The 15,487-nt window shown below is 35.8% G+C and overlaps 1 protein-coding gene and 1 long non-coding RNA gene across 37 annotated transcripts in view; one reads left to right on the top strand and one right to left on the bottom strand.

Moving 5' to 3' along the window:
• CAMK2D (calcium/calmodulin dependent protein kinase II delta) overlaps nucleotides 1-13,949 on the top strand; it is a 330,054-nt gene extending 316,105 nt beyond the window's left edge. For 18 of the 34 annotated variants that reach the window (XM_082727990.1, XM_082727978.1, XM_082727979.1 and 15 more), the window contains 5 exons: nucleotides 3,412-3,487; nucleotides 7,320-7,414; nucleotides 9,137-9,365; nucleotides 10,715-10,810; nucleotides 12,002-13,949. In XM_082727990.1, the coding sequence (XP_082584116.1) occupies nucleotides 3,412-3,487; nucleotides 7,320-7,414; nucleotides 9,137-9,365; nucleotides 10,715-10,781 (467 nt within the window). In that variant the 3' untranslated portion in view covers nucleotides 10,782-10,810; nucleotides 12,002-13,949. Of the gene's footprint in view, nucleotides 1-3,411; nucleotides 3,488-7,319; nucleotides 7,415-9,136; nucleotides 9,410-10,714; nucleotides 10,811-12,001 lie in introns of all 34 variants that reach the window. The other 16 variants (XM_082727994.1, XM_082727977.1, XM_082727964.1 and 13 more) reach the window with 2 other exon arrangements.
• The window catches only part of LOC309863309, a 113,727-nt gene that overhangs the window by 25,742 nt on the left and 72,498 nt on the right, over nucleotides 1-15,487 (bottom strand). Inside the window, exons 3-6 of one of the 3 annotated variants that reach the window (XR_014310987.1) lie at nucleotides 10,048-10,105; nucleotides 8,258-8,392; nucleotides 4,422-4,462; nucleotides 2,244-3,329 (exon numbers count right to left, since the gene is read on the bottom strand). This is a non-coding gene — a long non-coding RNA (uncharacterized lncRNA). Of the gene's footprint in view, nucleotides 1-2,243; nucleotides 3,330-4,421; nucleotides 4,463-8,257; nucleotides 8,393-10,047; nucleotides 10,106-15,487 lie in introns of those variants that run through there. The other 2 variants (XR_014310986.1, XR_014310985.1) reach the window with 2 other exon arrangements.

The following is a 15,487-nucleotide window of genomic DNA, read 5'->3' on the forward strand; positions in this document are numbered from 1 at the left end:
TAAAATCTGCTTGTTTACCTGTTAAACAGGTAATGTTTGTCTGCATATCTCAGATCATTGTTGATCAGATCTGCTATTGTTGCTCTGATCAGATAAGATCTGCTAATGTTTGAGAAATGTTGAAATCTGTCATTTTTATTATGTAATCATTCTACATTCCCAGGGCTTCTTGTTTGGTTGGTTGGTTTTTAACACTGGGACCATTCAAACTCTTATCTTACTCTTCCAGGCCTCTTTAGAACAATGGAAGAGCCAAAAAGATAGGAATTTGAACATGAAAATATTCCTAGTTCTTTTGCATAGTTGCATGGAAGCAATTATATTCAGGATCTGGAGCGTCTCTCCCGCTTACTTTTCTCTCCTGCAGTTCCCCTAGACACCTGGAAGTCTCCAGAAACTATTTTGGGACTTGTGGGTCAAGGCTTGAGTGCCTCCATTCTGTAAATAAGACCACTGGATAATCAGTTCTCTGTGATTAAAGTGCTGGCTAAGGATGGAAAAACTTTTGGTATTCAGAGGATGCTGTATTGGTACACTCTTCCTTCATCTTAAGGGTTAATTAGTGACACATCACAAGCTGTCCCCACTTAATCTTTTCAAAGACGGAAGGCCAGACGATAGGGGCCTCTTCCTGCAGATCTTAGACATCCAGTCATCTAGGACAGTGATTGTCCTTTACCCTCACTGCTGAAAAGTAGAGCTAACTAGCACCGAAACCTCACTCTTCCTGTAGGTCACTGTGGTAATAGTCTCAACCACAATAGACTACTGTGTACAAATGATTCATTTCCAGACTTCTGCTTTCCTTTAAAGAGTCAGCTGTCATGTGCTGCCTGTGACTCATTCAAGCTCCTTTGCCCCAGGGAAATAAGCACTCTCAAGATTCCCGAGTTCCAGGCTCCTCCGAAGCCAAGATAGTCATGTTGTTTTTATGATGGTGCAGCACAGAAGCATTCTCACTAATTCCCACATGCTCTCCTGCCAGTTAAAGGACCATTGTTTCTGAGCCTAAGGACTAAGAGAAAAGGGAATTTGTGTTGCTTTGATTATGCAGGCCAAAATTAAGCCAGTGGTAGTATGTAAACTATTAAAGAGCTAATAAGTATTTCCACAGTGATTCAGAGGGTGAGAGATGGCCATACATATACTTGATATTTCAATTCCATATTTTGCTTATCAGGGAATGCAGAGACTTTTGGAAATTTCAGAAAGTGACCTTGAACTTTTCAAACTCAATAAATTGTGTTTGCCTAATGAAGCTCTACAAAGGGCACTGATCTTATGTTTGTTTTCCCCCTCCTTGTTTTTAAAAATTGACATGGTTTTCTAACCTGTGGTTTTTTATTTAGCGAACTGAGAAATTTAGTAGTTTTAAATAAGGATTTAATATTGAGGAGGAAGTTTTGGTAGTCACATTTTCTTAATCTCATTTCCTGAGCACCATCTCACCAACATCCTTTATATTCCAGAATCGGGTCAGCTGTCACATGCATTTTTTGCCAAATGTTCATACTGTTGAGGTCAGAGACAGATGAATCACTTATTGCCAAACTAAATTAAGCTAAAATGTGCCATTGGCAGCATCTCTCTTACAGAATTATTCCCTGCTACTACTTGTGTCAGTATATTTTGAATGCTTGGATATATTATATTCATAAATCAAATAAACAAAGGCAAAAAATGTTTTAAATGTGTGTAGGAGCTAAAAAACCTTATGTTCTTTTTTCCCCTAATATAAATGAAAACTAATTATGTAACTAAATGTCAAATCTAGTCTATATAGTGATTTTTAGATACTATCAACCTTGACATTATTGGCAACCATTTTATGGACAAATCATATTTTATAGTTTGGTTTCATATAGTATAAATGAAGTCAAGTTCAGTTTACTGAATATTTATTTTAAATAAGGAGTATCATAACCTGGATAATGTGAACATTTAATTTTGTGGTTAAAACCTGTTTAATGAAGATCTGTTTCATTGAAAATACATACTGCTTGCCTTTAATCAATAACAAACTAAAACCTACCTTTTTCTATGATGAATAGCAACTTCACTAAGATAGAATGGATATAACTTTGTGTGACTCTCCCAGTTTATTTCTGGTGATTTAAGGAAATTTTGCATTGTTCTTAAAGCAAAACTCAGGGAAATTTAATTTTTAAAAATTTCGTGAATTTCATTAGTAACAGAATAGTATTCTGAAGTCAAAAGATTATCATTAATAGCAGTTGATCAAATTCACAAACTTATTGAGCATCTTTTTTATTAAAGACATTGGAATAGGAGCGCATGGGTAGCTCAGTGGGTTAAAGCCTCTGCCTTCGGCTTAGGTCATGATCCCAGGGTCCTGGGATGGAGCCCCACATCCCTGCTCAGCAGGGAGCATGCTTCCCCCACCTCCCCCCCCCCCGCCTCTCTGCCTGCCTCTCTGCCTACATGTGATCTCTGTCTGTCAAATAAATAAAATCTTAAAAAAAAAAAAAAGACATTGGAATAAAACTTAAAGAATAACAAAAAATAATAATAATAATAACACACCCCACCAAACCCCCCCCCCACACACACAGGGAGCTTTTAATTTAACAGAAAGGTAGTTACACAGTGAACAAAGTTTAATAAGAATTTAAAACCAGTAATTTAACTAAAGGTGTCATGGTATATAGCATATGCTTAATTACCCAATGAGTGATACACTATAGGCATTCAAAAAAGGCATAGGACACTTGCAGATGTAATCAAAGAGGAATTTACAGGAATAGGTGGGATTTGAGCCAAGCCAACTATTAATAATTTTACCAATTGTGGGCTAGAAATAGAAACAAACATGTTTGGTGTTGGAGTGACAGCTCTGCAGGGCAGCTTCTATCTAATTATCTGCCTACATCCACATAGTGATTCATATGTTTGTTTTCCAGTTCACAATTTACTGAAGGCCATTTGTCTAAATATGATGGCAGTTACAGTGTTGGCACCCCCATTTTTAGAGTTGATTGGGCTGAAGTGTAAAAAATATACAAAGTGTCTCATTGTAAAAGATCATCTATGCTCTGAAGATAGACATTTGTTAATATTCAAGAGAAAAAACATTTACAAACTCAAGTTGATAAAGGTAACGAGAGCTTATTAAAAAAAAAAATAGTCTTGAACTTCAGTTGCCTGAGGGTCCTGTTAAAAATATAGATTCTGAATCTGTAGGTCTGGAGTAGAACCTGAGAATCTGTGTGTCCATCAGTTTCTCTGAAGAAGTAGATGATGCTGGTCTCTGCACAGAGAGAATAACACCATGGTCCAGGGAGGGCTAGGTCTTCAACAGTAAAACCCCACTGAAGGAAAGTAGCAATATTGTTAGAGTTTTCTGATAATAAAGGACAAAAGCCACATAAAATGCTCTATCTTTGCCTTTAGCACGAAAGCAAGAAATTATCAAAGTCACTGAACAACTGATTGAAGCCATCAACAATGGAGACTTTGAAGCTTACACGTGAGTAGAGGCACACTTACTTTGCTTTCGTGCATATGACAAAATATTTTCTATTTGAATGCACTCTCCAGTGTACCAGAATTCATGTATGTTTAACCCCAGGTTGATGTTAGCAGTAGTTTTATTTCAGGGTATAAATTAAGTGTCCCCAGAGGAGAAATAAATGTAGGATCTAGAGAGGAAAGACAAGACTTCTCATAGCAGGACTGGGGCTTTCCCTGGCAATTTACAGACTTGTAATCACCAGCACCTCTGTGTGGGGAAGGCATGCCATTTGCTCCATGAGAGCAAAACTATGAGAGAGAAAAGCACAAAAAAAGGCATTTTGTTTTAAGAAATGTTTTGCCTCACACTCTGTTGAGGTTCTGGGACAGAGAGAGATCAGGAGGCATAGTAAGGCAGCCTTCTTCCTCTTCAGCCAGTACACCTCAACTCTATCTCCATCTCTTTTATGAGTTTGTTTCTTAGGTAACAATTTATTTGAAGGAAGGTCCCAATGCTTAGTTTATGAACTACTGGATCATAGAGTGTGTAAAGGAAATTACTCCAATCAAATAAAAATAAAGCATTCAAATAAATAGGGCATGAAGGCTTATTTCACAAAGTATGTGGGTCAATAAGCTAGCTATTTGGGTGAGGATAAAAATCAGTCTAAGCCTTCCCCTTATTCCATACAAGAGAGCCCCTCTTGAGTGAAAGAGTTAAATGCCAAAAAGAGATTGAATTTGATCTCTGATTGGAAAATTTTTTCTAAGTTTAAAAGCAAAGGAAATAATCACAAATGAGAAGATAAAATGATTAGGCAACCCAAATAGATAAAACTTGTATACTTAAAAAAAAAACCAAAATAATAATTTTTAAAAGCCAAAATTTGCAAATTTCAAGGCAAGAGCATTTTCTGTCCATCAGTTCAGCAGGGATAAGAACTGCTTACAATCAATGGGGTGCAGATCCTGCAGGACTATGGTGACTTTCCTGGATGGGGTATAAATAGAAACAAACCTTTAGGTTAGTTGTGGTGGCAGGAGTTGGGGGGACATGTAGATCTTAAATACCAGAAAGCTTTTATGAAGTTTCAAACTGTTTTAGCCCTCTAATTTTACTTATAACAAAAATGTAACATGGTGTGGATTTTTCATGTAAAGCATGGATAAAAATTATAAACAAACATTTTTTGAAGCAGCATTCATAATAGTGAAAAATTGGAAACATCTGTCCAACATTGAGGTAACCAGTAAGTAATATGTTGTGCATTTGGTACGGTAGATGTTTTTGCAGTTTCTGGCACTCTGGCAAAATGCTTATGATATAGTCATGATGTCTATAATTATTCCAGCTACAATTTTTAAAAAGCATTAAAAATGGAATGAGATATGCCCAATTGGTTTTAAAAAGGATAAAAGAACATTGCCTTGGGAAATGCAATTATGTCTGAAGGGTTTTTTTTCTTTTTTTCCCCAATTTTATGTAAGGTATTTCTTTTATCATCAGTTACAAAGAGTCAAATATAAAATAATGGAAAAGAGTAATTGAGGGTAAGAATTAAATCCAAGATTGCTACTTATAAATTGTATATGTGCATATAGATGCAAGCACATGCATATACATATGTATTTGTATCAACTATTTAACATGATTTAAAATAAATACCTGAAATGAAATAGTACAATATGAAGTTTGAAAGAAAACTATGTCAGAGACCAGAGTTCCCTTTTAAACAGTTGAGAAGTCCGTGCTCTTTTATGCTTTTTGCTGATAACTTTGTTAGACCAATAGGATTCTCTAAACATGAAAATACTCTTTAAAAATATATGTATTTTTTGGTACTAGTATTCTCCTGTGGAATAGTAAAAAGTGTGTTTTGGTGGGGGTGGTAGCCAGGCAAAACTGGGATATTTCCTATCTTCTCTGACAGTTCAATATAAGGTGTTTTAAATAATGCAATCCCTTGGAATCGCATCAGCTTGCCTAGGGAGGCTGTAATCTGGCCTGAGGTTGCTGATAATCCAACAGGACCTTCTACTTGGGAGCTTTCTGGATGATAGACTACATTGGTGAAGTCCTTAGAATACCTGTTCAGAGCATGTGTGCCACACACATACATCAAGGGGAAGCTTTGTGAATCCTTTATTAATCCAAAGCCTATGACAGGAGATAAATGCATACATACATAGGAGAGAGAAAGAACAGATTAACAGGTTTTCAGATCTGTTGACTCTCTTGATGGTTAGGTAAAGAGATCAATCATGGCACAGTGATTCTTAGATGATTTTAGTGCCAATATATGGTAGTAAAAAATTTCGATTCACCGATGTTGACAACCAAAAGTCAAATTTATAGAGGAAGTAGTATCCCCTGGCAGAATAAATTCCATTACCGTAGAAACAGTGCTCTTCCCATTTGCCTCTTAGAGATTATATATATTTGACTTTGAGCTTGGTAGTACCTGCCCACCAGCAAGTCTAAGGCAAAATATAAAATGCCTCCCCACTACACCTGCTAGCCCTGCCTTTAAGGCTTTTTTTTTTTTTTTTTTTTTTTAACACAAAGGCTAATCACTGGTTTGATGTTTGATTTTTAAAGTATTTTCTACTTTTATTTTATTTTTTTTATTTTCTACTTTTAAAGTTTTCCTTAATATCAGTTCCACATTCTATGAACAATATTGCAAAGAACCATAGTGAGCTGGCCTTTTGAAACTTTATTTCTGTTGAACAGTTAAATTGTTTTACCTCCCCAAAGGGGAATGTTTTAGATGTAGCCCCAAAATAGTCCCAAATCCTTTTATCTACTTTGTAAACTTCCACTAATTTGTCAAATCCAGATCTTCTGTCGCTTCCTCTGAGAAGCCTACCTTGATCACCACAAGCCCAAGGAATTGTTCCCCCCTTTGTTTCCATGGACTTACATACATACCCAGGGCTCACCAGATCAAACGACATACTCTATGTTCTCACACTACTATGCTACTGTCATTGCTACCCTCCTCCTTCCTACCACCTTCCACACACTCGGACAATTCCTACATATTCCTGAAAGCCCAGCTCACATGTTTTTTCTCTGAAATCTTGTCTGTCCCATATGTAAGTAATCTGTTTTTTAAGCACTTTGTATTTATTCCTATTTCAGTCTTTTTTGTTGCATTGTAATTGTTTCAAAAAATATCTGCTACATAGTAGGTGTTTACAATTCTTTGTTGAATCCAAAGAAGGTTTAAAAATGTTGCATCTCTTTATTGAATTACATTTCTAGGATTAAAAAGAAAACTAATTTTTACATTTTATTAGTTTTATTTTAAAAGTTCAATAAACTTTGAATACAGCTTTTCCAGGAAGTAAAGGATGTGACACATGCCTTCAAATCAATAATATAGATACTTGACAGGAATGTAGAAGGTATCAGAAATTGTTCCAAATTATTTAATGTCAGAGACAAAGTTGGTTTTATATGACTTGGAGAGTGTATTGGACTTAGTATTTAAAAACTAAGGGAAAAACTGGAGAAAGAATAGAAAATCCACCTTGGAAATATGAAAAAGCAGAAATTTTTAAAAAAGAGAGATTCCTAAAGTAGTATAGATTATCATGGGCTGTAACTTGCTATATTATCTTTCCTCATCAGAGTTCTCTGCAAAATGCTTTTTTAGCACTTGCTCCTCAACCCACCAGGCCTGTGAAAGAAATTTTATATGGTTAGTGTTTTTTTAAAGAGACTCCCTTCACTGTTTGATAAGTAAGAGTGAATATGTGGGAAACAAAATGTATTAACTCATGTATTGGTTATTTTAATTATATTTTTGGTTTTTATTGTTGTTGTTTATTTGTCCCTACAGGAAAATCTGTGACCCCGGCCTTACTGCTTTTGAACCTGAAGCTTTGGGTAATTTAGTGGAAGGGATGGACTTCCACCGATTCTACTTTGAAAATGGTACATTTATTCTAAATTTAATAACATGCCTTTTCCAACTTCTCTTTGAATTTCTCCCAGATTTGCAGTTTTCTTTGCTGTATTCTACAATGAGAATTTTCACCTTAGTCCAGCATTTTATATCATAAAATTTTTTGTATTTGAAATTTTTTTTTAATGACAAGCTTAAAAGCTTTGGTGTTTTGAAACTGTCTGATTTATAAAAGGTAATGTTGATTGAATATACCCCATATAAGTCCCAGTAAATGTATAAGCTGTAAAATGAATCACCAAAAAAGTAAGTTTTCTTAGAACATTGTGTGTATATGAAAAAATAAAAGACACCACAGCGTGTCAGAATATTTGACATAAAGGAATGCTTTCAAGCATATTTAGTGCTCATTTTCAAAGCAAAATATACATGAAAATGAGTGATCAGGTAAATATTTCAGTTTCCATTAAAAGAATTTTAGTGGTCTCAGAGCAAAGAGCCACACAAAAGACTAGGTATTGTGTTTCCTTTGCATGATGGAAAGAATAAATTCACCTCTTTTCAGTGATATCTTGGTAAATGAAGGGTATTAATGATTACGATAATCAAGCTCAGTTCTAGTAATTATAAGCATTAGCACGAATGTCTGCCTTGGCATGGGTTGGTTTTTTTTTTTTTTTATATTTGCTGGGCATTTGCGAGACAAAGAATTACATGGTAAATTGTCCTTACAAAGCTTCAGTAAATTTTCTCATCCTCATAATGTTTCTTTCAGTTGGTTCTCCATTGACACCATCTCATCTCTAGTAAAAGAATAATTAACCCATTAAATATTTAACTTACTTCAACACAAACTATGTATCATTACTTACCATAAATACATATTCTTCGTAGTGAGGTATTCTTCTGTATATGATTGTGGCACTGAGTAGTTTACTCCGATCTCTTCTGAGAATAGGAAGCAGGTTTGGACAGCAGGTAGCAACAGTACAGGCTGTGGTAGTGATCTAAAAGAGTGACATCAATCATCATTTGCACTAAATCTTCACATCTCTTGATCACTGAATAATTAGAATGTGTAGCTATTGTCAACACACCAAAGGCTAGAACCTGCAGAGGGGTGCCTAATCAAAGACTGAACTAAAGAATCAGAACCAGGCTAGATGACCAATAACCAAATTTTGGCTTTTCGGTGGATGACCACTACTGGACTATTATGGAATGGACTCTATGAAGTAAAGGAGTCACAGGATGAAATAGGAAAACAAATCCATGCTATGGCCAGTTTTTTCTTGTTTTGTTTTGGAAGCCATTATCTGCATATTTGATATTTGTTATATTTCCCTTGTTCCATGTACTTCACCAACTAACAAAAATGAACAAGGCCACAGGATATCCTGTCACCTGCTCCCTGCATCTGGGCCAGGCCTTCTCCCTCTGTTTTTGTATCATGGCTTCTGTTTCTAACCACTTCCCATTGTAAATAAATACATCTCCCACCAGTTTCCAAAGCAACATTTAAATTCTCTATAAAGGGAAACACAGAAAATAATGACTATCTACTTTTGCTTTTTCTCTTTTCCTTTATACTTTGCCAGGGACTCAATTAGTGCAAACAATTCAAGGTGAATGAATGAATGAATGAATGAATGATTGAATGGCGTTGTGTACATTAGCCCCAGGTGAAGTTACTGGTTTTGATTTACTTTATGCAGAAACTAAGTTCTGTTTTTCATGTTATTCTCTTTCAGCTTTGTCCAAAAGCAATAAACCAATCCACACAATTATCCTGAACCCCCATGTACACCTGGTAGGTGATGATGCTGCCTGCATAGCATACATTAGGCTCACACAGTACATGGACGGCAGTGGAATGCCAAAGACAATGCAGTCGGAAGAGACTCGTGTGTGGCATCGCCGGGATGGAAAGTGGCAGAATGTTCATTTTCATCGCTCTGGGTCGCCAACAGTACCCATCAAGTAAATATTTCCAGGCTGTCAGCTTTTTTGTTAATATACCCATGGTCAGCGTTTTTTTACTTACTCCATTGTTAATAACATGATATATGTTATTTAATGCTAGCGGTCAGTTACATAGGTGGGAATGCTCAGGGAAAAACAGATTGTAACTGTAGATAGATCAGACCAGCTGTTTTTGTGCTGAAACACACACAGTAGAAACTGGAGGATACCCTAGCAAGCGGGTTTCTTTTTGTTAAATCATGTAATGAGGCAAACTGTGACTTCATCATCACAATTGGCAGAGGAAGGTGAAGAGTTTCTAAAGTGGCCAATATAGTGTCAGGAACTTTATAGATTATCTACTGGGCTCAGTTACGGATATTAGAAGAAATTTATAAACATAACATTTAAAATATAAGTAGCAGGTACCTCAGGGTCTTCCTCCCTAACCTTGGACGTTATGTCTGCTCTTTCAGTCAGTAATTGGATGAATACTTATTGTACATCTTCTAGGTGCTTAACTTGTACCAGATAAAACACAAGGTAAAAGTTATATTCTAGTTTAGAAAAAAACTTAAATTCTACTTTAGAAAGCAAGTTATCACTGATACCAAAGAAAAATTATGAGGTTCATAATTTCAGAGTAGAATGGAATGAATGACCAATGTAGCAAATTGTTAATAACAGGTTGGAAGTATACCTTGTGTAGAAGATATCACTTAAGACCTTGTCCAACATTCCAAGTGGCATTTGGAGACCTGGAACAAATAAATGGTAGAGAATCAAGGAATATCAGAAGGATATGACAATGTCAGGATGCTAGTTTCATATGGTAGAGGAGTATAGGTAAAGAAAACAAGAAGGGGAATTTAGACTCAGGTTCAGCGCACTGCTGATGTCATTCCAAATTCTCTCACCAGAATCACCTGTAATATTTGGGGGGTTGGCGGGGAGTGGGATGGGAGAGTCAAATTGATACAAACAGCCATTCAACTCCAAAGAATCTATCAAAATTTCTTAGTTTAATAACATACCACAGTGGTTTTCAAAGGCCTTCTCTATAGCCTTAATAATTAGATTTCACTGTTGGATTTGTAAAAAGTAGATGAAGGGAAAAAAGATAGCTATTATTTTTAGAATGAATTCCAGCATATTAAGAGAATGACAAAAGGAATATAATAATGTTTGTGTGTTTTTTACCCCAAAGAGGTACAGCACTAATTGCCAGTTAATATGGAAGGGATTACGTTCATACAGTACAATAGGATAAGGTTTTTCTGCAATTCCCTAAAGTGTGTATGGGATAGAGCCTATTTAAGAAAACTTCATTTTATGCCAGGTGGCTTAAATGGGGCTTCTCTTAATAGGCCATCCTGTATTCCAAATGGGAAAGAAAACTTCTCAGGAAGCACCTCTTTGTGGCAAAACATCTAAGGCCTGAAAACCATTCACATATGGGTCTTGTAAGTAACATCCTGCTCCATGATACATTGTGGATGGAGCTAATGACTAAAAAGCTGCATGGCTGTTTTTTCTTGCCTTTAAGGATATTTTCTTTTGCATTATATTTGATGGAAAATATAAAAGGTCTTTGAAAACTTAAAGGATTTCTGCATGAGCTCTTGAGTCTAATGTTCGGCCTCGTTTTATAGCATAACGCTTGTTTTAAAGGTATTAAGTGCTGAGAAGAGCCTCCCTTCAGCATATGGATCTTGGCATTTTCAGATATCCTGGAGTTCCTCATCGGAAGTCCAGTCTGGTCAATTCAGACAACTCTCAATTATCCAGACCTAATAAAAGTCAATCTCTAGGATTTTTTTGGTCTCTGTCTTTCTAGAGGTAGTCACTTGTGTTACGCACTGGGCTAAGGTTAATATATCAATTAATTTGCTTTGCCTGACTGACTGTAATGGTATTTGACTGTGAAGACAGGCCACAAGAGGAAGTCAAGCCAAAATTTAAAACTTACATAGTGGGTAATTCCAGAGGATAATTGAAAGTTGACTGTAATTAAATTCATGCCCGTGTTGTTTTTTAAGATTTGTTTCTTAACTTGGATTAGGATTCAGATATGTGTGCTAATATTGTGAATATCTCCTCTACTTAAAGCACTGAACCTTGTCAGAGCTTTTAAAAAATAGTGTTCCCTGCTATTGGATTAAAAAACAGAAAGAGACCTCCAATTAAATAATAATATGTTTTCCCTACTTTGAGGCTGTATTCCTCATTAAATGGACTTCCAGGTTTAACTTCCCAAGGAGTCTATGAAAAATGACAAAAGCTAAGAATGCACTTAAACTTCTCACTCTTTCAACAAAATGATATGTTTAGTAAACAAGAGTGCTTACAATGCATATTTAAGTTCAATAATGTGATTGAAGCCTGGGTTCCTGTTTCTATTTTCAGCTTACCTCTGTGTGGACAAGTTGATAGATAACTAATATTGTTTCCTATTTTAATTTTGTCTCTGTTTAACATTGTGTATTTCATCTTTTAATGATCACAAGCAAAGATCTTTTATACAGTTGTATTTTTGATCTATTAATTTAGCTGAGTTACAAAACTGTAGCCTGGTCACATCTTTGGCAAAACATTGGACAATATTTTGTAAAACAATATAACTTATTTCTCACTCCCCCTCCCCTTTTTTTCAGCTAAATATCAACAGTGCCACTTCTGCATTCTCTGTTCTCAAGGCACCTGGATGGTAACCCTGGGCTGTCCTCTCCTCCTCTTCATGCATGTTTCTGAGTGCATGAAGTTGTGAAGGTCCTACGTGTAATGCATATGTGATGCACCATCTTGTCATATATTCCTTCCTATACATTGTTTACACTTGCACTATGGGGATGTTCCATGCAAACTTCAATTACTGTTGGCAAACAATAGGGGGAGGTCAGACAAAAAAAAAAAATTTCCACAATATTCCAAGTACAACCTACTCATCAAGTTTCTGTTTATGCCAAGATACAACAGACTTCAAAATTATTCTCTGAATGACAATTTGTAAGAGAAATGTAAATTTTTAAAACTCTTTGCTGTTAATCAGTTTTGGGCTCATTCAACAAAAAGCAAAAAAAAAAAAAAATATATATATATATATACACACACACACACACACATCTTCGGTTTTGTGGTGTGATCCTGGTTATTATTGCTGTCTAACAAAGTAGGTTAATATGTGGGTAAAATCACTCATGAATGTGGAAATGAGAATCAGTTGGTTTGCTACCACCTAAAGTCATGTTGTTTTTGGTCAAACTGTAAACTGGAAAAATTCACATAATTTATGAGTGATCGCTTTAAGATATATTTACACTTTTGGTGAATTCACTGAGTTTCATGTTCCTTTCTCAAATATGTGCACTCTTTTCTCCATTTGCTCTTACTCGTTGCTGTTTGCTTTTTCTCCATCCTCTTCTGTCTTTTCTCACACACTACAAGACAGAAAGGAAAGTGAAATTTGCATCGTGGAGGTAACTAAACTAGCACTTTTGATCATCTTCCGGACCCACAAAAATGTCAAGATTTTAAAGGCTTCTTATTCTGCTTCGGCTCTAGTTTGGACATAGGGATCCTAGGTCAGCGGTATTAGAATTGCTTAAATTTCAGGTAAAAACAGTGAGGTTCCTAGTGTACTACCAGCTGGGGGGACTGGCAAGAATACCAGGTTGTAGTGCAGCAGGGTTTCCTCTACACACACTTAGTTCTGCGTGGTGGGAGGGGCCCCTCTAGCTGTCTAAAATCAGAGAGGCCGGCGAGGGATTTCCATTCTCATAAGTGTTTAGAACTCGATCTCTGTGGCTTGTGCTCTCTTAGCTTCTCTCTTGTGTCAGTAACATTATCTCCCTCTGAGGATTCAGATTTTCCAGTTTAAAAAGAAAAGGGAAATGCCCAGATTTTCTTTGTGCTTCTCATTTCTCCTTTGTTTATTCAACTCCTATAAGGCTGTTTTTCTTCCCTGAAATGCTTTATAGTGCATGATATCTTCATCAGCGTTATTTTAACAATAGTAATTCACAATCTTCAGAATCCTATTTTTAAAGCAGAAGCAAAAAACTAAACAACCCTCCCTCTTTCTCTCATTTCACCTTTCTGTGTTGACTAATCACCTTAGATATTGTTGCTAGTGGATGTATGGTAGATGGATTGAAGCTTTTCTGATAATTACACAATTTAAAAATATATATTTAAAATAAATATATACAGTAAATGAAATGTATTGAGCCATGTTAACCTGCCAATGAGATCTGTGAAAAGTAATGGCCTCGTTTTTCCCTTTTTGATTTCTTTTACCTTTTTGTGAACCGGCTACACGTGGCATACATGTATTTTAAAAATAATAGGTATAGAGTGGTTTTTTTTTTTTTACACTTTTAGCATGTGGTGTTGAAGTATTACTGTAGATCAAGTATGTCTTCCGCACTAAGATGTGAGGAAATTGTGATTTGTTCTCTCCACCACAACTGAATTACACATTTATTATCTTCTATCATTTTGAAACACTGCAGTTTACCATGGGACACTGTATATATTTCTTGCCATAATGGTAAATGACTGATTGATATATTTAAGAGTTAATAAATTTGTGATTTCTGCTGACAATGTGTCCATCTTTTTTTCTTGAGAATTGGTACTATATGTATGCATGATGCTGGCTAGTGCCAACAGCAACGTGTCCTGCTATGGTCTCATTAGTTCATAGCAGTTTACCTTTGATGTAAAGATAAAGGCACTTTACTATATGCACAAAATAAGAAACTCTGCTGGGAAGATTTTTCTGGGAACAAAATAGTTAAAAACAAGAGTCCTAAAATTTCTAAATATGTCCTCCAGTCCATCCTTCAGTGACTGCTAGGGTATAATCTAAATCTGACTGTATAACACTTCAGTGTTATCTTCAGTATGCAGGCAAGCACCTTGTCTCCTGCTACTCCTCAACTTGAACTTGAATGTACAGAAGTACAACATCTTTCAATTTACTGCAGGCATCATGCATCTATTTATGCTTGTATTCTTTCCCTTGCTACTTCTTCAACCTAATTCTTATCCCTAAAAATCCAATTTAGAAAATCATCCATTTGATTAAACTTTCCTAGACCCTGCTCTAAGCTTGCTCATCCTCTCCATATAGTGTAATTTGGGTCTAATTCTCCTGCCAGCCATGCGGTTTTGAAAATACATCTCTGTGTCTCCTCTACTGGATGGAGTATAATGGCTCTAGAGGTAAGAACTGTGGGTTCATCTTTATATCTCTAAACTCCAAGAGGGCCAGGAATAGAGAAACTGTTAATAGTTTTGGACTGTTGGCCAAACCATGAATGGGAATGTCAGGATACAATCGGACCCTTCTGAGTTTAATGTTCAGCTCTGTTGATGTTGTCTTTGACACTCTGAGCATGGTGCCTCTTCTCTCTGAACTTTAGTTTCTGTATTTGAAAAATGAGAACAAACATACCAATTTTCTAGGGGTATTATGAGGAGTAGAGATTATGGGCAAAGTACCTAGACTAATATTTGGTAGATAATATTAAATGGTAGCTACTGCAACTGACATAATCACTGATACTAATACTCCCATTGTTCCTGGCTCAGGGGAGTGGAGCACTCTTGTTTTATGGTCTGCTTTCTTTATGTAGGTTGATATTGCTGATATTCATTTCAAATATCTCAGTGGGAAGAGGAGAAATACTGAATAAGGTAGTCATCTAGCCGAAAGCAGAGAAATGGCATGAAGTAAATCAATACATTCTAGGAAAACTCTCAAGGAATCCTACTCTTAAGTAACTGAAATTCTGAATCCTTGTATAAGTAATCATATATAATGTAAGGGTAAACATAAATGGCCCAACACTTGAGTGATTTCATTAAATAAAATTCTTGATATCTACAGTTCAACTGTTTTTATGGTATCTTTTGTCTGGTTTTAAGAAGTGGGAATATATAAAAAGATTATAATGAACATCAGCATATTAGACCAGGTATCCAGATCTGAACAATGAGCCATGATAAGCCACCTTGACTGAAGCAGCCACGGTATTCCTACATTTCTAACTAACAAAACCAATTCTTGAAAAGAGGCTAAAATGTTCTCCACTAGATTCTAGTAAGAAAAATGGATGAAATAAAGTATTACTATT

The sequence above is a fragment of the Mustela nivalis genome (assembly GCF_964662115.1).
Source record: "Mustela nivalis genome assembly, chromosome: 4".
Classification (NCBI taxonomy): Eukaryota; Metazoa; Chordata; class Mammalia; order Carnivora; family Mustelidae; genus Mustela; species Mustela nivalis.